Source organism: Pseudonaja textilis, chromosome 1 (assembly GCF_049901715.1).
Source record: "Pseudonaja textilis isolate UNSWEBS1 chromosome 1, rPseTex1.2, whole genome shotgun sequence".
NCBI classification, from domain to species: Eukaryota; Metazoa; Chordata; class Lepidosauria; order Squamata; family Elapidae; genus Pseudonaja; species Pseudonaja textilis.
The window spans coordinates 160479113-160504533 of NC_141990.1; the positions used below are offsets into that span (position 1 = coordinate 160479113).

At 41.4% G+C, this 25421-nt stretch overlaps 1 protein-coding gene across 3 annotated transcripts in view; it reads left to right on the top strand.

The window, feature by feature from the left end:
* The window catches only part of DRC11 (dynein regulatory complex subunit 11), a 119274-nt gene that overhangs the window by 28338 nt on the left and 65515 nt on the right, over positions 1-25421 (top strand). For 2 of the 3 annotated variants that reach the window (XM_087919559.1, XM_087919561.1), the window contains exons 1-4: positions 7031-7768; positions 13635-13962; positions 16916-17035; positions 21537-21728. In XM_087919559.1, the coding sequence (XP_087775685.1) occupies positions 7758-7768; positions 13635-13962; positions 16916-17035; positions 21537-21728 (651 nt within the window). In that variant the 5' untranslated portion in view covers positions 7031-7757. Of the gene's footprint in view, positions 1-7030; positions 7769-13634; positions 13963-16915; positions 17036-21536; positions 21729-25421 lie in introns of those variants that run through there. The other variant, XM_087919560.1, reaches the window with a different exon arrangement.

The window sequence follows — 25421 nt, forward strand, 5'->3', positions numbered from 1 at the left end:
TCTCAGTGCCACTCTAACTTTTTGGGAATACTTCACTTGCTGCCTCCAACTGAACCTGCTGAGTGTGAGAGATTTGTACGACCTGTGTACAAATTCTGGCAATGTAAAAGGGGAAAGACCAGCAGCACCACCTCCTGGCTCTTAGTGTTGAAATTGTGTGGCTAAAGAAATCAGTTCTTTCCACACTCCTATTTAAAGAGATAAAGCAATAAATATATAAAACAAAATGGTATTTTATTTAACAATAAAAGAAAGAGTACATAAGACTTGTGGGGGCGGGGTAAGTAGGCAATGAAAAGAATCAATGGCATAAGGCATAGAGATAAGAAATATAGAGAATCATGGGGCTGGAAGGGACCTTGCAGGTCCTTATCATCTTAGTTGTTCGTCTCTGCACTCTTCCCACTCCTTGCTTCCTGTTCTACCCTCTGTAATTTCGGAGTCCAGGGAAGACAACTAAGATGATAATGAGTCTATAGAGTAAATTGTATGAGAAACGGAAAAGGGAACTAGACATGACTAGCCTAACAAAGTGTGATGGCTCCCTCAGACGCAGGCTTGGATGAGGATAAGGAACCAACTTTGGAGCTATCTGAGGGGGGGGCAAGGTCTCAGCATCTTTATTCCTTTTTTCCTTTAACTTTAAATATTTTATTTGATTATAGAATAAAATACAAAATACAAAAGCAAATAGGAAGACACAATAAGGGGAAGAAGGAGAAAGAGATAAGAGGGAGGATGGAGAAAAGAAAAAAAGCATTGATTTCTGACTCCGTCTCTGTTGCAGTAAAATAAAGCACTAACATTGAAGCTCAACTTTTTTTCCATAATAATATAAACTAGCCATTTGTATAAAAACTAATCAATCTAATCAGTAAAACCCAAAATCAAAGTTTCATTTTTTCCCATCTCAAGTACAAAATCCAGGAGTGATCTCCAAGTAGCAACAAAAGTACTTATATTCTTTTCTTTTATCAAAACAGTCAATTTAGCCATTTCTGCCAACTCATCAGCTTTTGTTGCCATCGTCCATGGTGGGAATCAAAATGTCCTTCCATTTTTGTGCATACAGTAGTCTTGTTGCTGTCAATATATATAAGATCAAAGTTGCAATTTTTCTCCAAGATTTTTTTCATTAAACCCAAAAGAAAAGTTTCTGCTTTCATCTTCATTTTAGGAATTTTCTGTATTAAAATATGAATCTTCCTCCAAAATTTCTTTGCTTTATCACACATCCACCATAAATGACAAAAAAATCCCTTCTTTATTTTTACACATCCAACACTCATTTGAAATACCTTTATACATTCTAGAATCTAGATGATGTATCGCTGGTATTTAACATTGGATAAGTTATTCTAGTTAAATTATCCAGTGTTAAATACCAGCAATACATCATCTTATAGAAATTTTCTTTTAAATTATACTTTAGTGTGAATTTTAAACCTTTTGTCCACATATTTTCCAAGCATCACATTATATCCAAAGTTTCTTGCCCACTGAATCTTACAATGTTTCACATGCTCCCTTTCCAAATTCAATTTGAGTAACATTTTATAAATCTTAGCAATAATATGTTCATCACTACCACAAGATTTCTAACATGATGACCAGAACTGGATGCAGTATTCCATGTGTGGCCTCACTAGTGCAGTATTAAGTGGTACTATCACTTCTTGTGATCTTGATACTTTTCCTCTGTTGATGGGCCTAGGATTGCATTGGCTTTTTTTGGCAGCTGCAACACTGCTGACTCATATTTAAACAGTGGACTACTAGGACACCTAGATTTTTCTCACAATTACTACTGTTGAGTCAGGTAATTTTTCTTTCCTAGTTGCAGGACCTTTTCTCACCATTAAACTGCATCTTGTGGGCTAGGATCCAATGCTCAAAAATGTCAAGATCCTTCTGAATCTTCAGTCCAAAGTGTTAGCAAATTCCCATCAGCTTAGTGGAGAGCTTTGAAGAGCACTTCTATCTCCTTATACAGATGATTTATGAAGATGCTCTGAGTGTAGTTCATCAGTTGTGAATCCATCTTGTGGTGATGCTTTCTAACCCTCATTTTTCCATCTCATCTAGACATAGGCTATGGTGTATTTTGTCAAATTACTTACTGAGGTCTAAGTATACTATATCCACACATTTCCTTGATGCATTAAGTTAGTTACTTTATCAAAGAAGGCAAGATCTGTCTAATTTTGGGGCAACATCTGTTTAATTTATACATATTTTAATCTAGTAGTTTATATTTTAAAGGTTATCATATAGTCAGTGATGGGCTGCAAATTTTTTAACAGCCAGTTCTCTGGCTTAGTAGGCGTGGCCAGTTGGTCATGTGACTGGGTGGGTGATGTCATTCATCACACCCAGCCCCGCTTCCCAGGCACTCACCTCAAAGGCAGAGGTAGGATCCCACCACTGGCTGGCCCTGCCTGTTTTTCGGCCTGTTTTTTGGCCATTTTCAGGGGGAAATTTTTGGGTCATTTTCAAACCGTTTTGGGGGCATTTTTCAGGTCCCCAAATGCCCTTAAAACATCCTGAAAATGGCCCGAAAAACTGCCTGAAAACAGCCTCAAAATGGCCCAAAATGCCCCCCAAATTGGCCATTTGGGGGGCTGTTTTCAGGCCGCTTTGGTCCCCAAAACAGCCCCCCCAAAACAGCCCCAAAACAGGCCAAAAATGAGCAGGGGCGGGGGCAACCAGTGGTGGGATTTGCTGGTTCACTGAACTGCACAGAATCTTAACTACTGGTTTGCCTAAATCAGGGCAAACTGGCATCAACCCACCTCTGCATATAGTTTGCCTTATTTTGATTGCTTCTGACACAAATGAACAAACAAAGAAAGCAATAAGATTTGTCTGGCATGATCTCTTTTTAACAAACTTATACTGGCTTCTGGTAATCACTTTGTTCATTTTGAGATGCTTACAAATTTACTGCTTCATTATCTTTTCCAGGATATTGCTATTGCCCATCAAATGGCTTGTGTGATCTGCTGTCGTTGGGGCGGGGATGGTGGGAGTTGGGGGGGTGATTTTTTTTCCAGATTTTGTTCTATTATACTTTATTCATTTATTTGATTCTTTTTGTTAGTTTTTATTGGGGTTCTTTTTGTTTTTTGTTTTGTTTTTTGTTTGTTTTTTAAATATTAAATATGGTTTTGCATTCTGTAAGCCTTCTCAAGTCACCACGGGCAAATAGGCGGAAATATAAATTCAATAAATAAAATAAATTAATAATAATAAATATTCCTGGCTAATGATGTCAAACTGCTTGATTTGTAGTTTCCTGGATCAATTTCCCCCCTTTTTGTAGACTGAAACTACCTCAGCTCTTTTCCAGGCCTCTGGCAGTTCCCCTCTACTCCAGGTCTTTTGCTCAGTTTGTTAGAGAGTTCTTTATCCAGCCATGCTGGGTTCATCTAGGGTCTCCTGTTTTTGTTTCTCTGTAGTAATGTGTTTGATTGGATGTTTATGATTTAATTTTCCAATGTTTCCCAAGCAACTTGAACTGTTTTTCCCTCTAGCATTTCCATCCATGGAACTTTTCGTAATCTCTCTCTTAGTTTGTTGAAGTCAGCTCTCTTAAAGTCTAAAACTTGGTTCAATTACCCGTGCCTGCATTATCTTTGTTCAATTATCTGTGCTTGCATTATGTTGAATACTAGTATGACATCGTCATTCTCCCGCAGGATTCCCACAACTTCTAACCCTTCTATCATTGAATCCCTATTGATAAGAATTAAGTCCAGTATAGTTGACTTTCTGGTTTCCTCCTCTAACTTTTTGGTTACAAAGTTGTCAGCTAGGCATGTCAGAAACCTGTTTCCCACTTGGTGCAGAGTTTGTTTCCCAGTTCAGGTCAGGGTAGTTTTAATGTCCCACATTATTATTGTGGTGTGTTTCCTGCACATCTTAGTTAACTGATTAACAAAGAGTCATCAATTTCCTCTACTTGGTTGGATAACCTGTAGTATACATCTATAGAAATGTCCTTTAATTTTCACCCAAATGCATTTGAGAAGGATTTCACTTGTGGTACTGTGTATTTCTATAGGAGTTTAATGATTTCATATGTACAATGCAACTCCCACTCTTTTTAGGTCTGGAGTTTTTTTTTAAAAAAAAACAATTTAAATCCTTCTAGTATTATTTCCAATCATGGGTTCCATCCTACCGAGTGGGAACGCTGGAAACTGGAAGAACAGCTCCCTGGAGCGCATCCATGCGCTGGCACCTGGTTTTCACGCGTGCATGTACGTTAGAAACTGAAAGACCAGGTGGCTGGCATGCATGCATGCACTGGGAAGCTAAATTTTGTTTCCGTTGCTCCCCCCCACGCGCATCAGGGAGCGGCTCTTCCTGTTTCCGGCATGCATGTTCCCATTTCGGTACTCTCTGCCAAAAAGGTTAGCCACTACTGGTATAGGCATTTGAGCTCTTTATGGCTGACCTTATGTTTGCTTCCTATTTCTTCTGTTTCATACCAAAGTTTCCCTTCCATCTCCCCACTCCCTTCTTTATTTTCTGGTTATCAGGGAGTTTATGTTTGGGGTTTACATTTCCTAAAGATTTGTCACCTTCCCCTTCCAGTTTTAGTTTAAAACCCTTTGGATAAGCTGAGCCAATTGTTTTCTAAACACATTCTTTAATATCTTGTGAGGAATAGTCCATCCCCCTACCATGTAGATAATATAAACCATGATCTGCGAATCCAAAGTTTTCTCAATGACACTGCCCTTTGAGTCAGGTGTTTTCTTCTAGAATCCTATGCTCCACCATTGGATGTTGACCTTCCATCAGAAGTACAGATAAGAATATTATATGTACTCCTAATTTTTTGGCTTTCTTGCCTAGATGCTCATAGTCCCTCAATACTGTTTTCAGGCTTTTTGTTGTGTCATTCATCATAATATGAAAGAGAAAAAAGGGATAATAATCAGTGGGTTTGATATTTGCACCTGGGAAAAAACATATCTCCCTTGATAGATTATCTGGTCTACAAATGGATGAATCTGTTCCTTTAAGAAATGTGTAACCTATCACCAACACTTTTTTTTCCTTTGGGGAAGCCTTAGCTAATTTCCATCTTGCTACTGGAACACTTGATGAAGTCTCTGCTTCAAATGTCTGCATATTTTCCTCCAGGAGGAAGATGTGACATCGATTGTTCAGCTCCAGTGAGGTGGGACTGGTCTGAACTGGATTAGACAGCAGTTTTCTTGATTTTTTTTTACCTTTGAGCAACAAGGTGCCATTGGTTTATCTTTGTGGGTTCATTGTTCCAGGTAGCTATTTGTTCTTTTTTGTGTTCAGTTTGGATACAAAAGTCTGCTTTTACTAAAAGTGAGTTTCAGTTAGATAACAGATAATCAGAGTTGGAAGGGACCTTATAGGTCAGTGGTGGCTAACCTTTTTGGGCTCCTGTGCCAAAAATTGTGTGCCCGCTGGCATGCTCGCTCTCGCATGCCAGCACCCAGAAGGCAATGCGCCCCATGTCCCCTACGCATGTGCGCACAATCCCCCCCCAACCGCCCAACTCCCCGCCGCCTCCTTACCTGCACTGAGCCTCACAGCTGATTTTTGGCCAGTTTGAGGCCTTTTTCGGCCTCCCAAAGGCTTGAGGAAGGCTTCTGCAGTCGTCTACAAGCTTTGTAGGCTGAAATCTAGCTTCGTTTTGTCACCTCCCCTGGTCCTTCTCTTCACCAGACTAGCCAAGCCCAGTTCCTGCAACTGTTCTTCATGTGCCTTAGTCTCCAGTCCCCTAATCATCCTGGTTGCTCTTCTTTTTCTAGAGTCTCAACATATTTTTTATAGTGTAGTGATCAAAACTGGATGCAGTATTCTAGGTGTGCTCTTATTAAGTCTTTATAGAGTGGTATTAGTACCTCACTTGATCTTGATTATATCCCTCTGTTAATACAGTTTAGGATTGCATTGGCTTTTTTGGCTGCTGCTGCACACTGCTGGCTCATATTTAGCTGGTGGTCCACTAAGACTCCAAGATCCCTCTTACAGTTACTGCTATTAAGCCTGGTTTCACCCAGTCTATATGTGTACTTTTTGTTTTTCTTGCCTAAGTGTAGGACTTTACTTTTCCCTACATTGAATTTAATTTTGTTAGATAGGGCCCAGTGTTCAAGTCTGGATATTGAGCCTATCTTCTTGGGTGTTAGCTATTCCTGCCAGCTTAGTATAATCTGCAAATTTGGTAAGTTCCCCTTCTATTCCCTCATATAAGTCATTTATGAAAATATTGAAGAGTACTGGGCCTAAGACGGAACCTTGTGGTACCCTACTGCTTGCTTCCCTCCATGTAGACTTAAAGACTACTTGTTAAGTACGGTTTGTCAGCCAGTTATGAATCCATCTGGTGGTGATGCTATCTATCCCACTTTTTTCTAGCTTACCAAGAAGTAGGTTGTGGTCTACTTTGCTGAATGCCTTGCTGAAGTCTAAGTACTGTATATTATGTCCATAGTATTTCGCTGGTCTACTAATTTAGTCACTACGTTGAAGAATGAAATAAGATTGGTTTGGCATAATCTGTTTTTAACAAACCCATGCTGACTGCTAGTTATTACTTTACTCATTTCTAAATGTTGGCAGATCTGGTTTTTTGTTAGGTTTTTCAGTATCTTTCCAGGTATTGATGTTAAGTTGATTGGTCTGTAGTTTCCTGGGTCTGTTTATTTTTTTTCCTTCCTTTTTTGAAGATGGGAACTACATCTGCTCTTTTCCAATCCTCTGGTAGTATCCCAGTACTCCAGGATTTTTTAAAGATGTGATACAATGGTTCTGAGATGACATCTACCAGCTCCTTTAGAACTCTTGGATGTAGTCCTTCAGGTTGGTGATTTTTATACGTTCCAGCTGCCAAGATGGTCCCTAATTTAGCCAGTTATCTAGACGACTGAAAAGTGAAGAGAATATACCTGAGAGGATAATATTGTTAGTGCTGCCAATTAAAATATATTGCTCAACATATTCTCTTCATATAGGAAAAAAAAACCGGGAAGCAGTAGCATAGTGTAAGTTGCAAACAAGGGCTGAGAAGCCACCTGCCTTGGCTTTTATTGGGGATTTATCTTTCGGTGATTTTTTTTCCTTTGATTTCGTTCTGATTTTTTTAAAAGTTTTGGAGGTAAATTTTAAGTACGGCAAAGGGAGTGACTATATAAATGTTAGGACCCCAATCAAATTCCACGAGGAAAGGCAATTTGCACAACGAAGATCCCATACAGAACCTTGCGGTCTTTCGCCGCGAGCACAGCAAAAGGTAATACTTTGTGAGGAAGGCAACAATCTCCCTTCCCCGGAGCTGGCGCTTCTATAGCAACCGCCCGGGCAGAAGAAAAAGGAGGGGAGCCGAAGCGTGGCTTTGGTGTCGGAAGCTAGTTGCTAAGGAGGCCGCGCGGGGAGAGGTCCGCTGTGCAACTGCAGGACAAGCAGCCTTCAGACGTGAAAGTGGGGGGTGATTCACGTGGTCCCGAGGCGGAGGCAAGAGTAGAAAGCTCGCCTCGCGGGACACGCGCCGCCGTCGTTAGGGGCTTCTGCTGCTGGGGCCTTGGATGCCCACTGCTGCAGCCCGAAGGCTCATTTCCTGGTCTCTTAACCCGGGAGCATTTTCCTCCTAGTTTAACGACGGATAGCTAGACAACTCTTCCTGACTCCTTTTCCAACAGGCTTTTTTAAAAGAAAACTGAAACAGGAACAAGAAAGCGAAACTCAAGGGAAGGTGACAAAAGACAATGTCGCATAAGTAAGTAAAAAAGAAAAAAGTACAATTTTGCAAAAAGCAATGACGAACATATAAATACAAAATAAAACAGTAAACTTTTAAAAAAATATATAGTGCCGCTATCAGGGGTGTCAACTTTGGTCAGTTCTGGTCCCTGTTAGAGCTTCTATGAAGTTAACGTTGAAGGGTGATGAATGGGAAGAAAACGATCGCGGAAAATAGGAGTAGGTTTGGCTTCACTTAGTATCTAGATTTAAATACCTTTAATATTATGTCGCTTGCCTATTTATGTCACTCTTATAACTGCAGTTTAATAAGGAATTTGTTCCTGGCGAGGGTTTATTTCAAACAAACATGGTGGAATGAACTCTCATTTTCCACGTTTTTATCCCATTTCGCCTCTGCCTAGCTGACCTCTTCTCACATTCACATTAATTCCTTAGATTGAAAAACGGGTGTTTCAGACCCATTCTCTATCCTTGTTTTGAAAAACAAAATACAGTTTTATAAATTTAAAATATTACAGCTGCATTATAGGCTAGTTCTATTTTGTTTGTTTTTTTAATGGTGAAATATGGTAATCATTTTGGGACAGTCTTTAATAATAGAAAGCCGATACTTTCCTCTTCAAGAGATAATGGCTGCAAGTTTATGAAATCTGACTAGGCTCCTAGCCAGTATGGTTTATAACTCATATTTTATTGGGAACATATGAAAGATTTTAAGAGAACTTTACCCTCTATTTTAATGAGGGATATATCATGATCCCTTATGATCATAGTTCATAAGGATCACAGTTCTCTGCGGTATTTTTTCCACAGGAACAAAACTGCAATATACAATGTGATTGCAATCTGCATGTATTGCGAATACTAGTAAGACATACATGTATTTTTTGTATGAATGACTTTTTTTATAAATTCTACAGTTTTACATGATTTGTAAGAAAAAAAGATTCCCATGCTCCAGAAAACAATCTCTGGATTTTAGTTCAGTATTGTCCAACTTTCATTTATGCACACTAGTTCCATGCAGGATAGCCCCATAAAATGTAAGAAATTTCTGTTGGACCTTTGATGACCAGGGCTAATAAATTGGCCCTTAATGATTTAAGGTATTAGGAAGTATAGAAATAATCTCACTTTCGTATGGTTTGGTCGCAGATCAAATTGAAATTGCCTAGCCTGACTTGCAACAACAAGTGTTGTTGGCTGGGGAAAAAAACACAGTATAAGGTAGGATACTGTGTGAGGGGCTCCAAATAATACACAAATTCAACTGAACTCATTTATTACTGAAGCAATAAAGGAGTATGCATTGAAGTATTTTTATTCAGGGAGTGTTCTCACTGCTTAATTCAATAATCTTTTATACAATAGTCAAACGAAGGGAAGGAATTAGTCAAAACTTTATAAATACATATGACATCTATCCCATAATATATAAGCGGGTGTGCAATTATAATAAATTATAATAGCATTGGAAGTGTGTTTTTAGGGACTTTTCACCACAACATAACAATAGTTCTAACTGCTCAACCAGTTTTGTCTGGTATTACCTTTAAAACCTCTGATTTCTGTACTTCCTAATTAGTTTCACAACCTTTTTTCTGGGGGAGGCCAGAAATTATAATTGGAGCTTTCTATAAGGAGATCTGCTTTTGCCCCTGAGCCACAATCTTTCATTTTGGAAATATTGTTGACCATCCTCTAGACAGCAGTAAAGCAAGGGTGTCAAATTTCATTGAGGACTACATCAGGGTTGTGTTGGATCTCATGGGGCTGGGTGTGTGGGTGCGGCTGGCTGGGTTTGGCTGGGGCGGGCATGGCCGGGATGTGGCCAGCTCAGTGTCACTTGTCAAGACACCGTTTTTAGCCATGACGGCCTCCTGCAGCCCTCTGCCAACGAAAATGGAGTTCCCCGAGCTCCATTTTCACTGGCAGACACCATGGGCTGGTCCTTCACTATTTCCAGGGTGGTCCTATGGGCGAGATCTAAACAGCCTGTCGACCGGATCTGGCCCATGGGCCTTGAGTTTTACACTCCTGCAGTACAGGGTGGAAAATACCTTCTTAACAGTAAGAATGAACAAAATGGATATATATGGCCAAATTTTAATTGGATCAAACTCTTTTTAACCCACTAATAGAATACTGCTAATTTTCACAAATGGTTTGGAAGTTACATTTGTTCCTGGAATTGCAGATCTTTTGCATAAGTACATGTTTAATTTTGCTATTTATGAAACAGATTTAATTTTTACTGGTTCTTCCTAAGAGTGAATTTGATTTAATCAGTGATCAAGAAAACTAAACCATGCTTTATTACCAGTCAGAGAAGCATTGTGTAATTATCATGTTCAGTAAAATTGCTTTCTTTTTTATGTAACCTGAATACACGTTCTTCAGTATTTACACAGAATGCAAGAGTTGGAAGTGGATGCAAGAAATACTATATATTATTATATATCAATCTCTGTTTAAACAGTTGAAGTGAACAGTTCTTACAATTTTTTTCTCCTAAGGTCCAATCAAAATCTGCTTCCTTGTAATTTCTTTGTTTCTTGTCCTGCCTTTTGGAAAAACTTTGAACAATCTTGCCCCATCTTTTGCATGACAGCCTTCCAGATATGTGAAGACAGTTAGCACTCTTTTATCAGCATATCAGTGTCACCAATCATTCTTTGTAATCTCTTTAGAGGTCTCCTGGTTGGTTTTCCCTAGATTTGATTTTCCCAAATCTAACAGTTTGATAGTACATTTTCTAAAATGTGCCCAGATATTTTAGATGTAGTCTGACCATCACAGAATAAACAGGAAGATATCTTCTCTTGAACTTGACATTGTATTCTGTTGATACAGTCTAGAGTTACTGCTTTGTATCACCAGCCGTTTTTAAAAATTTTAAATGTAATTAACATTTATATAGTAGCCCATCTTATTCCAAATTCTGGACAGCCCCAAATCATGAACAAAAACAATGTCAGTAATAAAATAACATAAAAACCATATTAAACCATTATAACTAATTTTGATTCATGTTTAGTTATAACCAACCCAGATACTTTTTAGATTGTCATAACTTGAATATGGTAATTGGGAACCTTACAGATGCTTTGTCAAAAGCTTTGCTGAAGTCAAAATATACTATGTTAACCACATTCAAATAAATTAATCACTATCAAAAAGAAAAAAAGAAATGTCCTTTGGCATGACAGAGATATTCTTGATAAAGCCATGATAACTCCTGCCAAACAATACATTCTTTTCTAAATGCTCACAGGTTGAATACTCAACAATTTATTCCAAATACTGTGTGTAGTTGACATAAATTATGTAATAAGACTATTTTCAACCAATATTTCATTTAGCTGACCTGATAGGGTGGTAGAATCTATTAGATCAGTCTGCCTTAGGTGACTAATTAGGCAACTCTGGGTTTTCACAGAGGGGAGGGGTATGCGCTTGGAATCTTTCTCAAGGATCTCATGGGTAGTTACACCTGGTAACCATGCACCTTGTGAAGCATTGGAGTCACAAGGGCATAGAATGGCATGCCCATCACTGTCCTTTTACTACATTCAACATCAACAATACTTCTGAGTGGTATTCAAAGGCAACTTTATGTAGAGCACATTGCACCACTTCATTCATGAGATGACTAGGCATAAGTGATTCTAAAAGACATGGATGCAAATAGTGCACTGGATTAACCTGTGCAATAGCTTTCTTAGCCATAGGTTCTACATGCTCTTTGAGCAGGAGCTGTGAATCTAAGATTACCACCAGGTTGTGCACCACTTAAATGAGAAAGTACAATTCCATCTAATACTGAAGATACACAGTCTCCAGAATATTCCTCCCCCTCAAAATGTCTCAGCTATTTATTTTCGACAGGATGGAGCCTGTCTGTTCCTCCCTGTTGAGGTAATTCCCCGTTAGGAGAATGAGCGCATACAGGGAGACGTATTTGAGAGAAGTGTTTGAATAATACACACACAGTACACAGATACACTGCACAGTAAATGTAGGTTTTTACTTCCAGAAAGGTTTAAGCAAAGTCCAAAATCAGCAATCCAAAAGTCATTCACAGTTAAATCAGTCAGTTTTCAATCCAGGGATAATTCAAATATCAAAGTCCAGTGTCAAAAAAGAGTTCAGTATCAGACTTACAATAAATCCAGTAATATCAGTCAATTAGAAGAAATGGAGCAACGGCAATACTTTCCAACAGAAGGAAACAGAGATAGAGTCATACTCTCTTCTGAGATTAAGACTCAAACAATCCAGGTTTCTGGCTCCATCTTATGGCCGTTTGAAAAACCACACCCAATTGCAATTTTTGCAATCTCTTAAAGACATAGTACTAAAATGTTTATCTTGGTTTATATATTTCTAACCCAAATACCTGTTAGGTGACTTATATTCCTAACACTCCCCCTTCACAACCACAAAGCTTCTAAACACTTAAGATAAGATTTCAACAATATTACTTGGTTGGCCTAAGGCCGTGATGATGAACCTAGAGGTGGGACGCAGAGCCCTCTCTGGACATGTGAGCCATCACTCAGCTCAGCTCTGCCACGCATACACATGCGCCTCTTGCTGGTCAGCTGATCTTTGGTTCTCTGTCCCACATGCATGGGGGCAGGGTGCACGCATGGGGGTTGTATGCACGGTGGGGCAAGTGCACTGGGTGTTGTGCGTGCATGCGGGGCAGGGTGCATGAGGGTGGGGCACACACATGGGGGTCATGTGCGTTTGCAAGGGGTCACGCACACATGCAAGGGGGATGGGGTGCATGCACAGGGCATGCGTGCATTGCATTTTGGGGTGTGCATGTGCCTGCTTTGGGCACTTGGTGCCGAAAATGTTACCCATCACTGGCCTAAGGTCAAGATACATACTTGTTATCAATAAGGAGGTGGCAATACAGGTAGTCCTCAACTTATTAAGACAATTAGCCCCAAATTTCTGCTGCTAAGTGAGACAAGTAAATTTTGCCCAATTTTATGACCTTTCTTGCCACAGTTGTTAAGTGAACCATGGCAGCTGTTAGGTTGGTAAGACAATTGTTAAATGAATCTGACTTCTCTTATTGACTTTGCTCATGAGAAAGTCGCAAAAAGGGGTCACATGACCCGGGACATGGCAACTGTCATAAATATGAATTAGTTACCAAGCATCTGAATTTTAATCGCATGAGCGTGGGAATTCTGCAACTGTTGTAAGTGAAAAATAATCATAAGTCACCTTTTTTCAGTGTGGTTTTAACTTCAGCAGTCACTAAACCAGTGGTTGTAAATCGAGGGCTACCTGATCCCAAACCGATCAATATTCCTACACAACAGTTTCTGTAGATATTAAACAAAAGGGGGAAGAAGATCAGCCCCCTCAGACATCCCACAAATAATGGGTTGTAGATGTTATCTCTCCTATCAACATTGATTGGAATTTATAGGATTGCTGCCAATTCCTATAACCAATCCAGACAAATACCATGTTTTGATAGCTGTTGAGAGTTAAAGATTCACTAAAATCAGTATACCATCCCCATCCTGGCTCTGCCAGATGTCTTTGACAAGCAGAAACATACTTCAACAAACGCAATAATCCATACAGTTCTTAATCTTGAAAGAAATTAAAATGGGTTCGGATAATCCTCCAGGATCCCCTTGAGTTGTTGACCACCTTCTTAATTCTTAAAAAAAAAAAAGAATTTTGGAGGCTGTACCATAATTTTATATAATCTGACAAGTGCATTTAATTGAATTCAACTGAATTAAAATGGGATTTACTTCAAGCTGAGGTCTGTAAGATTTTGTTGTCAATTGTGTATTATTTAATGTTTCCTTTAAGAACTAACACATTTTATCTGTTCCTATTAGCACTTACAATAAAATATGGGCAGAAGCCCAAGAATCTCTCAACTGCTTGTTGCAAAAGGAAATTGAAGAGAAGTCCCAAAAGCCACTGAAAGACCACCTGTTAGTTTTTCAGCTGCTTGCTACTTTCTACATCAAATATGTGCAGATATTTCACAACTTAGAATCAGCTTATGACCAAATTGTTCACCCACAAAAACGTTTAATTATTCGTCAAGTGCTGGATGGTGTAATGGGCCGTATCTTGGAATTGAAGAATGAAATGGTAGAATTGGAATTCTCAGAATATCATTACTTTGATGACATTTTACAGGATCTTAAATTATCCCCTGTAAGTATATTTCAGAAATATGTATTTTCTTGTGTGCATCCAATCTCAAGATAGTGTAGGGTTTTGTTTTACTTTTATATACTTAGGTGTATTTAAAAATCAGAGTTTTCTATAAATGTTCAATTTCACTTGAGAAGATAATACAGAAAAACACCAGAATCTCACAATCCTATAGTTGTTGGCGCTCCCAATTCTTGCATTGCAAAATATATGTGATATTCACCTCAGAAATAGAGACCTAGATCAATGTTTCTGCTATGATAAATGATAATTTCCAGAAGTTTTTTTTAGAAATTCAGATTATAGTATTCCTCTAAATATATGTACTTTGGTATATATTGTAGAATATATACTCTAGTATATAGAGTAAATATTCTAGTATATATTCTAGTATATAAACAGACATATTACCATATAGAAAAATAATTATCAGAGCAGGTATATGCTCTTTCCATCTTTTATATCACTTATCTTTACAATATAACAATTGTTGGCCTGTTTTGGTACAGCTGTTTTAAGCTACTTTCATTTTGAAGTAATTTGGAACATGTTTGTTTAGCCATTCAGAATCTAAATATGATTGTATCCTTGTTTGGGCAGAAGGATCACTAAAAAAGATTTGGGGAAATCAGAATGAAATAAAACTTTCATAGCTAGATAGCTGTGCAAGCATTACATATTATTTAAGAGCTAGACCCTCAGAATAGTTCTAACATCTCCCCAGTCAGCATCTTAGAGATGAAAATTGGATTTAGATTGTGGCTTCCTGCATGAGTCAGCCCAGAGATACTGGGTCAAATCCATGATATGCCTAGAGCTCATGAACTTTTGAATTCTCTCTTGCCGTGCAGTCAAGACGGGCATTCTTTTGTTCACACAACATAGTCACAGCTGTCATCAGTTCTCCACTCTTAGACCCTTAAATCCTACCAGGGCTTCTCACATCCCTTCCTTGTCATTGCAGTTCAGCTTTGACACTGCCTTCAATTTTTAACCACTCTTTTTTGTTTTCCACTTGCTTAATCATTATCTCAGCCTTTCTTTCCTAATTTTTCAGTATTTCAGTGTCTGCCCTCAGTCTCCATGGATCACCAAGACTCTGAATGAACCTATATACATAGAACATAGACATAGAAAAGGAGTGTCAAACTTGATTTCATTGAAGGCTGCATCAGGATTGTGGTTGACTTCAGGGAGTTGGGATAGGAGTGGCCGATTAGGTGGGCATGGCCAGGATGGGCGTGGCCACCTCAACATTGCTCGCATGACGGGGAGGGTGCCTGTAGTGGCCTGGGCAGGACTGGGGGGATCCATTGTCTCCAGTGGAGGAAAGCGAGATGGGGGGGGCGCCAAACCCTTGTCTGCCTGTCAGGTCCCATAGATTCCTATAGGGACACTGTTGTTCTGGTGGGATGGGGGAGGCATAGTGGGATCTCTGTATGGGGTTTCTATTTCTATTCCTTGCTTTGCCTTGCTGTAACTTTCGGGACCTTGGGAGGGGAGATAGGAATGTGCCTTGAGCTATCTGCCTTATCTCATCTCTGGAGAAGAGGGGCAGCATTGCCTTGGGAACCAGAGTTTATCACCTTTTCGGCCTGAGTTTCTCATAACATCTTTACACTTCGGGATTGGCTCGATGATGGACTGGGCTTTGGGAGGGGCTCTGTTTGCAATGGTTTGATCTAACATTTTGAGCGGGAAACCATAGTTTCTGCCTACATCTTGCTATGACAATCTTCCAATAAAAGTTCCTTTTGAAATGGCTTTTGTTTCAAGAGTTCTGCTTTCTTGAGAAGACTGGTAAGGCAGGATCTTACACCAACAGAGGAGCTTCGCCATCCCTCTCAGGTCATGTGGAGGACCCCTGTGGTGTGGGCTGCTGGAGCCCTGGGTAGCGGAGGGCAAACTCCCAGCGTGGCTTTCGAGCTCCCAGGCCACTAGGACCCCATAGCCCAGCCCAGCCCAAGGGGGTGCCTGGCTGCGCTTATCTTCCCCTCGAAGCTGCTGCTGCAGTGCTTGCTGTGGGTTAGTAGCCTACCGGACAGCATGGGTGTGCAGCCTCACTTCCTGGCCAGTGCAGACAACCACCTTCCCAACCAGCGTGGGCATGCAGGCCTTGTGTCCCAGCCAAAGTGCACAATTAGCCTCCCAGATACCGCAGGCGTGCACCCTCACCTACTGGCCAGCACTCACCTGGGCAGCCTAGGTGAGCAGCTTCCCGGATAGTGCAGGCATGCGACTGCCTCCCAGACAGCACAGGCAAGCAGCCTCCTGGACAGCGTGTATATGCGGCTTCACCTTCTGGCCCACAAGCATGGACAGCCTCCCAAATAGCGTGGGTGAGCTTCCTTCCTTCCTTCCTTCCTTCCTTCCTTCCTTCCTTCCTTCTTATTCCGATCTCCTTCCCTCCTCCTTTTTGTAGAGTTCTTGTTTCTTTGTTTTTTCACCTGTTGCTACTTCAGTGGTGTGTGCTCAAAGGACTGTTGACTGCACATCTCCCCCCAACCTGCCACCGATTGCATTGCGCCCTGCTCCCCCAGCCCTGTGGAAGGCTGCAAAAAGCTCCCATCCCAGCCTCTCTTATCTCTCCCGTTCTTTTCTTCCGCAGTATCACAGTGCAGGGCTGCAAAGGGGAGACACACACACATACATGTGCATGAGTGGGCAGAGGGTTTCCATTTTTCCTTCCTGTCGCTGCCTCTATCGTCTCCCCCCTTGCCGTCCCGTGCTTTGACATATTTTTTCCAGGGGCTATATATTATCATATACTCTCAACAATTACAGAATAAAAGGAATAATAGAATAATAATAGAATAATACAAAACTTTTGTCATTTAGCAATGACAAATTAGTATTAGCAACACTGAGCCCCTTGTTTATAAGCTAGAAAGGAAGGAAGATACCATATGTATAACCAACACAGTTTGTAAAAATATATGTTTCTCTTCAACAGGATAACATTGAAATCCCTATCCCAAGGTACTTTATCAAGGAGAAAATTAAAGCATTAAAAGAGAGAGAGAGAATCCTTGCTCAGATTATGTTGGATGCCGGAATGTATGAAGATGAACCCGTAAGTATATCTATATAATAAACAGGGATACAGGTAACCCTCATTTGGCAACCACTTGTTCAGTGACCATTCAGACTCACAGTGATGTTGAACACGGGGACTCAATGAGCGATCCTCAAAGTTGCAACCATCACGGTATTTTGATAGTCACATAATTGCAATTTTGGCACTATGCAACTGTCTTGCACTTACAACAATTGCAGAAACTTCCTTGCCAGTTTTCCTTAAGCAAAGTCAGTGGGGGAAGTCAGTAGAGCAGGTCATAAATTGCTTCTCTGCTTTTTCTCCCAGGGAGCCCCCAGGCAGCAGAGCAAGTGCAGATCCCAAAAGGCAGGCAGCTGCCTTCTTGGCCACACTTGGGCCACAGTGCCCACCACTCCACAGCACCTGCCCACCCATAATGTAGGCTCCATCCCTGCTCACTCATGCCATTCACTCTGCATTCACTCTGCAGCCCCCAGCCGCATTGCAGCTCCTACTCCCCACAAAGCTGATTCTCACTTAACAATTGCAATGAGAACTACTGGAATTGACTGCTAAGCAAAGCAGTTATGTGACATCATACTTTATAATCACTTTGATTAGCAAGGGAAGTCTGAATATCATAATGACTTACTTAAAAATATGTCATGATGTTGATCATAATTATGGGACTAGGCAGAAATTCTTTCCTTAATGAATATTTGTAACACCCTTAAACCGTATGTATGTACATATCCCTACCTATATAAATCTTTAAATAGTGTCTTTTGCTTTTTAAACTTCTCAACTTTTTCTTTGATGGGAGCTCCATTCAATCATAAATTGGTTGGTCTCGGGTGGGGTTCTACTGGTTCAGACAGGTTCTATAGAACCGGTTGTTATGATTCAGTTCAGAGAAACGGCAAATCGTGCCCCTGGCTGGCCCTGCTCCTCTCCGCCTCCCCTTCCTACCTACCACTCCCCTCCCCGCCCAGTCAGTCCTTATCGTGCATGCATGACATTGCGCGCATGCAGACATCGCTGACTGCATTCTCTCCACCCAGTCATTCCTTAAGGTATTTCTTTTTTCCTCCCAACGATCAGCTGTTCTGACAATCAGCTGTGCTGGGATCCCCCTCACTGTCTTACTCCTTTGCTCAGGAGGCTTCCCTGAGTCCCAGGAGGCAAAAAAGCAGAGCGCGGAGGGGTGATACACCCCCCGCTGCACTCCGTTTTTAGCCTTCCTGGGCCTCAGGGAAGCCTCCTGGGAGCAAAAACGCCCCCCAGGAGGCTTCCCTGAGGCCCAGGAGGCTAAAAAATGGAGCACAGAGGGGGGTGCTGCAAAAAAAGAGAAGAAGCCACACCCACCCAGTCACATGGCCACACCCACCTAGCCACGCCCACAGAACTGGTAGTAAAAATATTTGCATCCCACCCCTGGTTGGTCTTACTGTGAACCTGCTCGTTCCACTTTCATCTTTATTTACAGTCCTCATTTCTATTTAACCAAATCCCTTCAGCATACTTTGTTCATACCAATCACTCACTTCTGTGTTCAGTAACTATACATTCTTGATCCTTTCACTTCTTTTACTACTTGCACTCCAGGTAAAGCATTCTCACTCCATACAACTTTTATGTTTCTCTTGACAGGTATCATCCCATGTGAAAAGTGGGGCTTATGCAGATATTTTTGTTTCTTTGAAAATAACATAGTATATTTCTCATACCAGTCCACATACAGCCCACTATCTTTGCATCAGTGTTTGTACATTTTAGGATTTCTTCATGCATTTTTCCATCTTAAGAAAACATTCTTCCAAGGTGTACAAATTCATCTACATGTTGTTCGGCAGTCGCCAACCGGTGGGCCGCGGCCCACTGGTGGTCCGTGAGAAAATTTTGGTGGGCCGCAGAGAAATGTCCGCCCGAAAGCAATTAATCCAGGCTGCGTAGGAACACAAGGCTGTGCCGCCCACATGGCCCGCCCACCCCCTGTCCCCCATCCTTCAGCCAAGTGCAAACCTGCAAAAAGCAGCACAGCCCTCACCAGCCAGGACGAGGTGATGGTGCTATTGCAGCAAGAGGGGGCTAGTGGCACAGGCAGGCTGAAGTGGTGATGGAGATGGCCAGAAGGTCCAGGAACACCACGCTACTCTCATTTGCGCGGCACTCCCACACCTTCCAGCTCGCCTCTTCTGGCCTGGGCTCTTCCTCAATGGCTGCGGGCTGTAGGGACAGCCCAGGGCAAGAAAAGTACCGGCTGGTGGTGGTGGGAGGGGGCGGGGTGAGCAAGTCTGCGCTCACTATCCAGTTCAGAGGTCCAGAATGGGGCGGCATCAGCGCTGTCAGTTTTCTCGTCTGTCTTGGCTCTCTGCTGCCTCCCCCCCGACAGTCCCAGCCATCGCTGCCTGGGGAAAGCACAGGAAAAGTGAGCATAAACACAGCTCTCGCTGGGGTGAAAGAGTGGAGATTGAGGAAGGCACAGGCAAGAGAAGACGGAAGCTGCCACCTTTGAAAAACGTTGCTTTCTGTTGCCTGTGCCTTCCGATCCCTGCTCTTTCGCCCAAGCAAAAGCTATATTTCTGTTCGCTTTCTTTTCCTGTGCCTTCCTCAGGCAGCGATGGATGAGGCTGGAGGCAGGGGGGGCAGCAGAGACATCAGGGCTGCTCTCCCTCTCAGCAAGCCAGGCCTGGAGGAACGTGAAGAATTTATATTTAACATAACAAATGAAAATTATATTAAATATATTATCTTTTTTAAAAAAATTGTATTCGTGGTCCTCAGGATTTAAAAGTATGAGTTTGGTGGTCCCTGAGGTCCTAAAGTTGGCGACCCCTGTTCTAGTTATTACCAGGGTCTTGATGAAAAAAAAATCTTGTTTTGCACACATGGATATTACACATGGATTTCCCAGATGTTGTTCAGGTTTCCCTGTTGACCCTATCTCTTTGTTTTTACATTCACTAACTTTACTTTTGTATAGGAGAACAGTAACAGCATTCTTCCGATCAGCAGGCAGTTTTCACATACATATTGCATGAATCACACAGCCATTTCCTAAGCAAGCCAGACTTATTTTTCCTGTTTTCATCATCCATGCCTTATGTCCTTATCACAGAATTTATGCCATCATTTTTATCTTTTGTCTCTTGGGCATTAACATTTATTAGTTTCAGTTTTATTCTCATCATATCACTGTCATTTCCATACAGTCTCGAAAATACTCCTTTCATCATTTCTTCACTTATTCCAAATCATTCCATTCAGTCTGCACAGGCTCTTTGTTTATCCTTCTTCTTTCACTTGCAAAGCAGCCTTTTATTTCCATCTAAATTACTCTGCACTTTCTCTGCATCTTTCAGAATTAACTGTTTGTTGTTCTCTTTAACTATATTCTTGGCAACAATCTTTTTTTCTCCATACAAATTATTAAGGATGTGCAGCTATTTGGATCGGTAGTGGGAAAGGTGCTTCATAGGGATATGGGCACACTTTGCTAAATCTGTTAGCAGCTCCTTAAATAAGTCTTGGCTTTCCACGGACTTTTCCTTAATAGAGAGGAGTAGGGGATGAGTGGCTATGCTGTAATGTAGGAAAAGTCGTGTGTGTTTAAGGAAGCACCAACATGAGCAGCAAGTATGCCCAGGTGCCCTTTGAAGCATTTTCTACTTTACATCCATATAGCTGTGCATCATTATACACTATACAGTATCTAGAACGGGACATCCTGTTCATGGTTACTCATGTCTCAGTTTTCTATGGACTCTCTTTGAAGACCTTCCAGAAACTACAAGTAATCCACAATGTAACTGAGCCAGTAGCTTGGGGCATTCCTGGGCATGGCCATATGACACATTATTCTTTGACTGTTCTGGCTTCCTACAAGGTTCTGAATATAATTCAAGGTATTGATTGTCACCTACTTATTTGGTACAGAGTCAGATTATTTCCAGGAATGCCTTGTTCAGTGTTGTTTGTCCATCCCACATGCTCTAATAAGATGGGCATACTCTAGATTCCTCCTTAAAACAATGTAATTTTACTGGACTTTGGAGGAGTGGTCTTTGCTGTGATAGCATCTACCCTTTGGAACAATCTCCTGATTTGGCCCCATGCAGGCCTTTAAAAAAAGTAGTGAAAATATGCCTTTTTTCCTTTGGTATTCAGATCAGGATGATAAATACCTCTATCTGCAAAGGACTGAATACATTTTAGTACCCAGTTGCCAAATAATTGCTATATTTATATTTTAGCTGGTATTATGTACTTTAGTTTTGGTTTCTTTGTTCTTTTGTCCACTATATACCATTTAGAATAGCCATACAAGACCTCAGTTAATGCATTCCTTCGAGAACAGAAGATTGAGAGTATAAAGAAGCATTCTAGATGCATTTTTTTCACCACAAAGTAGGAAGAAGCAAATAATATATTTGGGATTATCCAGGAGTCAAAATGATACCTGTCAACAGAACTGATGTTGTGCGCTTACTTGAAATAACTATTGAGTTTGCTCTTAAACTTCATTTTTATATTGCAGAAAAAAACTGTGAAGGTCATGCTTTTAGAAGAAGCTGTTAGAATAATTCAAGTAGCTGAGCGAGCTCGACAGGGCCGACTCAGGGCTACATTCATGAAGCAAATCTTTCTTGAAGAAAAGAGAGAACGATTAGCCAGGCTTCAGGGTTCAAAAGGTCCAGATGTTGAAACTGCTGCAATGTGCATTCAAAGGGTAAAACATACATACTTCTTAGAAATATGTTCCATTGAAAAGTGGCTTTTTATTCCATTTTTTAATGTGCTATCTGTGGAGAATGTTCATATCTGTTTTTATATTATTGTTCACCTTCATTTAATTAAACAAAGAAAAAACAAAACAACAAATACATATGTACTTCTCATACATATGTGCATAAAATATAATACAATGGTTTCAAGAAAGGATGGTTGTACTTCATTGTAATAATTGATACATATTTTAAGCAGTTTGTTATTAAGTTGTAATGTCAGGTCTTTAATTCTCAGTGGTCCCCAACCCTTTTGGCTACACAGACCAGTGGTGGCAGGATGGGGGGAGGGGACGATTCATTCTCTCAATCTAATCCCGTGCATGCACAAATGAAGCTTCATGGGCTCACCCATCACTTGCTCAGATCTTGTCCCAACGGGCCATGGACCGGGAGTTGGGGATCCTTACTATAAGTAATTGGAAATTTTAACTTAGCTTTTCCAAACTGAAGGATTATTAGCAATAAAAAGGGTACTGAGCATCCATTTCAATTGTCTAAGTGTCATTTTCCATATAACAGGTAATAAGTTCAAAAAACTAAACTACTTACTGTGTTTCCCCCAAAATAAGACCTATCCCAAATATAAGCTCTAGTCTGATTTTTAAGTGCTCCTAACACTAATTTGGGATAGGGCTTAATAATAAGTCCTAACCCAAAAATAAGCCCTAGTGAAGAGGGTTGGGGTGGTCAGCACAGGAGGTGGCAAGCACATGCGGGCTACACACCACAGGTGGGTTGATTACCTGTCCAAGCAGCAGGAGGAGGCAAAGGCAGGGTGCAAGCACACAATCTGAACCTGCTGTGAGGGCTGTGGGAAAGCCAAGGATTGGTGGGCCAGGCAGCGGGTGGCAACAGGAGGCTCATCTTCATGTGGAGGCACTGACAGCTGATGGAGGCAGAGGTATGGGGGGGATCCAGGCAATCCGGATGTGCCGCATGGGCTGCAGGAAAGCCAAGAGTTGGGCCAGAGCAGGCGGGCAGCCAAGTGAGGCTTATCTTTGCATTTCTCGGGTTGCCTGTGGCCCATGCGGCATGGTGGGATCAGCTTCCTTCTGCCTTGCACTTCTGCCTCTGTCTGCTGCTGGTGCCACTGCGTAAAGATGAGCCTGCCATGACCTCTTGCCCACTCTGGCCCACTGATTTGGCCCATACAGCACGTCCAGATTGGCTGCCTCCCCCCGCATCTGTGAGTGTGCTGACCAAGAGTACAGCAGGCTGTAGCTGCTGCTGGATACCATCATCCCCACTCACTTGCTGCGTCTTGTGCATGCACGAGAGGTGGGACACCCAGCCAGGGTGGTCACCCTGAAATCAGTTTCCCCCCCCAAAAAGCCCTAGTGTTTATTTTTGGGCCCCAAAATTATAAGACCGGGTCTTATTTGGGGGAAAACAGTGTACCTATTATACCGGGGGGGGGGGGGGGGGGGGAATTAAACAATCGTTTTAATGAAGCATTATTCTCACTGCACTTGCAGCAACACAGGGAATTATATATTCCTTTAATACTTCTTGAATATGCACCCAAAATCTAGTACCTCAAAATATATGCATAACTCAACATTCAGGAAACCAAAATTGACAAATGTATAATTGTGTTGTTTTCATACCTGTTTTCAGAATTGAAGAACCACATAAAAATTAATAAAAATATTTATGAGAATTCCACACAAAATTTGAACTAACTTGGAAATTACACTAATTTTAGAGTGTTTACTGTACTTCTGAAAAAGAAATCTATTATTACTGGTTCGTTTCACAGTCAGCCAGATGTTTAAACTGAATTTGACATTTTTATCAACCTATCGACCTTCCCAAGGACCTGGGATAGACAGATGTTGATGTTTGGTAGTGTTAAAGGTATCATTGCAGGATATAAACTGTTTTAGGTAAAGTTGCCATTTGCAATTGACTGATGGTAATTTTGTCAATGCCAATAGTGTTCAAATGGTGCTCCATTTGTTTTGGGCCAAGGGGTACTATTATTATTGGTACTACCTTTGCTTCCTCTTGCCATAGACATTCTATTTCTATTTGCAGTTCTTTGTATTTTGTTATTTTCTCTAGTTGTGTTTCTTACGTTCTCTTGTCTTTATGTCCACTATCCAGACTTGCTGTCTGTTGCTATCTTTTCAGTTCTGGCTTTGTATGCATTTGTTCTTATGGCCTGGTGTACAACCAGAATTAGCCGCTTTGTCTCTTCCTTCAACTTTCCTGCTTTTAATCATTGCCCGGTCTTGTTATTTATTTTCCCAGCCTAGTAAGCCTGACTCTGGTGGGGAAGCTGGGGATCTGCCCGAAGAAACTAACGAGCCTGTTTGCCTTTTGCCAGATGGATGACTCTATCATGGGCCGTGAGCTTTTGCCACTGAGCCCCTGGAATTAATTATGGGAAGCTACAATGAGACGTTAATATTTATAGTGGCACCTGGGATGGAATGGCCCATGGTTCTAGGACTTACCAGGCTGAAGTGAGGGAACCCTCAAATAGACTGGAGAAAGGGAACCCTAAGATCACCATGGGGCCTGACAGCGCCAGGCAAGAGTGACAAAGACCAGGAAGGTGAACTGAAAGGGGAAGCAGTGGCTGTGGTGAAAGATGAACCGCCTGAAGGCATTGCCTGAGTATACAGGGACCTGGCCAAGGTTTTCAGTGAAGAGTGGTCGGATGAGCTGCCCCCTCAGTGATCCTTAGACTGTGCCATTGAAATCCTCCACAGAGCTAAGCTACCAAAGCCAAAACTACTCCATAACCCCTAGGGAGCTAGAGGAGTTACACGTGTTCATAGACAAAAACGTAGCCCCGGGCTTCATTCAACCAGCTCAACCCATAGTGGCTGCCCCAGTACTGTACTGGATCTCTTCACTTCTGTGTTGATTATAGGGGTCTGAACGCAGTGTGCGTGGAGAATGTGTACCCGCTTCCCCTCATGAAAGGCATGCTGGCCCCCGTCTCTTAAGGGGAAGATTTTCTCCAAACAAGATCTGCGTGAAGCCTATTACAGAGTTAGAATAAGGGAAGGGGACGAGTGGAAAATGACTTTTAAGTGCCCTTTGGAGTGCTTCGAGTTTAACATGCTTCCCTTCAGGTTACAAGGGATTGTATTCATGCAGTTGATCAATGAAGTGCTAGCTGTATAAGGGGGTTTTGGTCTACCTTGATGACATATTAATCTACACCGAAACCAAAGCAGAGCATGTGAGACTTGTCAGAGCAGTCCTAAAGAAAAACTCCATGTCACAAAGCTTTACACTAAGTTATCAAAGTTCAAATTCCACAAAGAAAAAAATAGACTATATAGGCTACCACATCTCCCTCGACGGAGTGGAGATGGACCCAGAAAAGATGTGAGCAGTTATTGACTGGGCCCCACAAGGCAATTACAGAGCTTCCTAGGTTTTGCCAACTTCTATAGGCAGTTTATTCTGGTGTTTGCTCACATTGCTCTCCCCATCACCAACTTGCAAAAAAAACAAAGCAGGAAACAAACGAAAACATGGGCAATTCTAAAAGTGGACCGTATAGAGTGCCAAGCGGCATTCGAAAAGCTAAAGAAACTTTTTTCTGCGGAGCTGGTGTTAAAACACCCAGACTTGGAAAAGCCTTTCGTAATCCAGGCAGACACCAGCAATGTGGC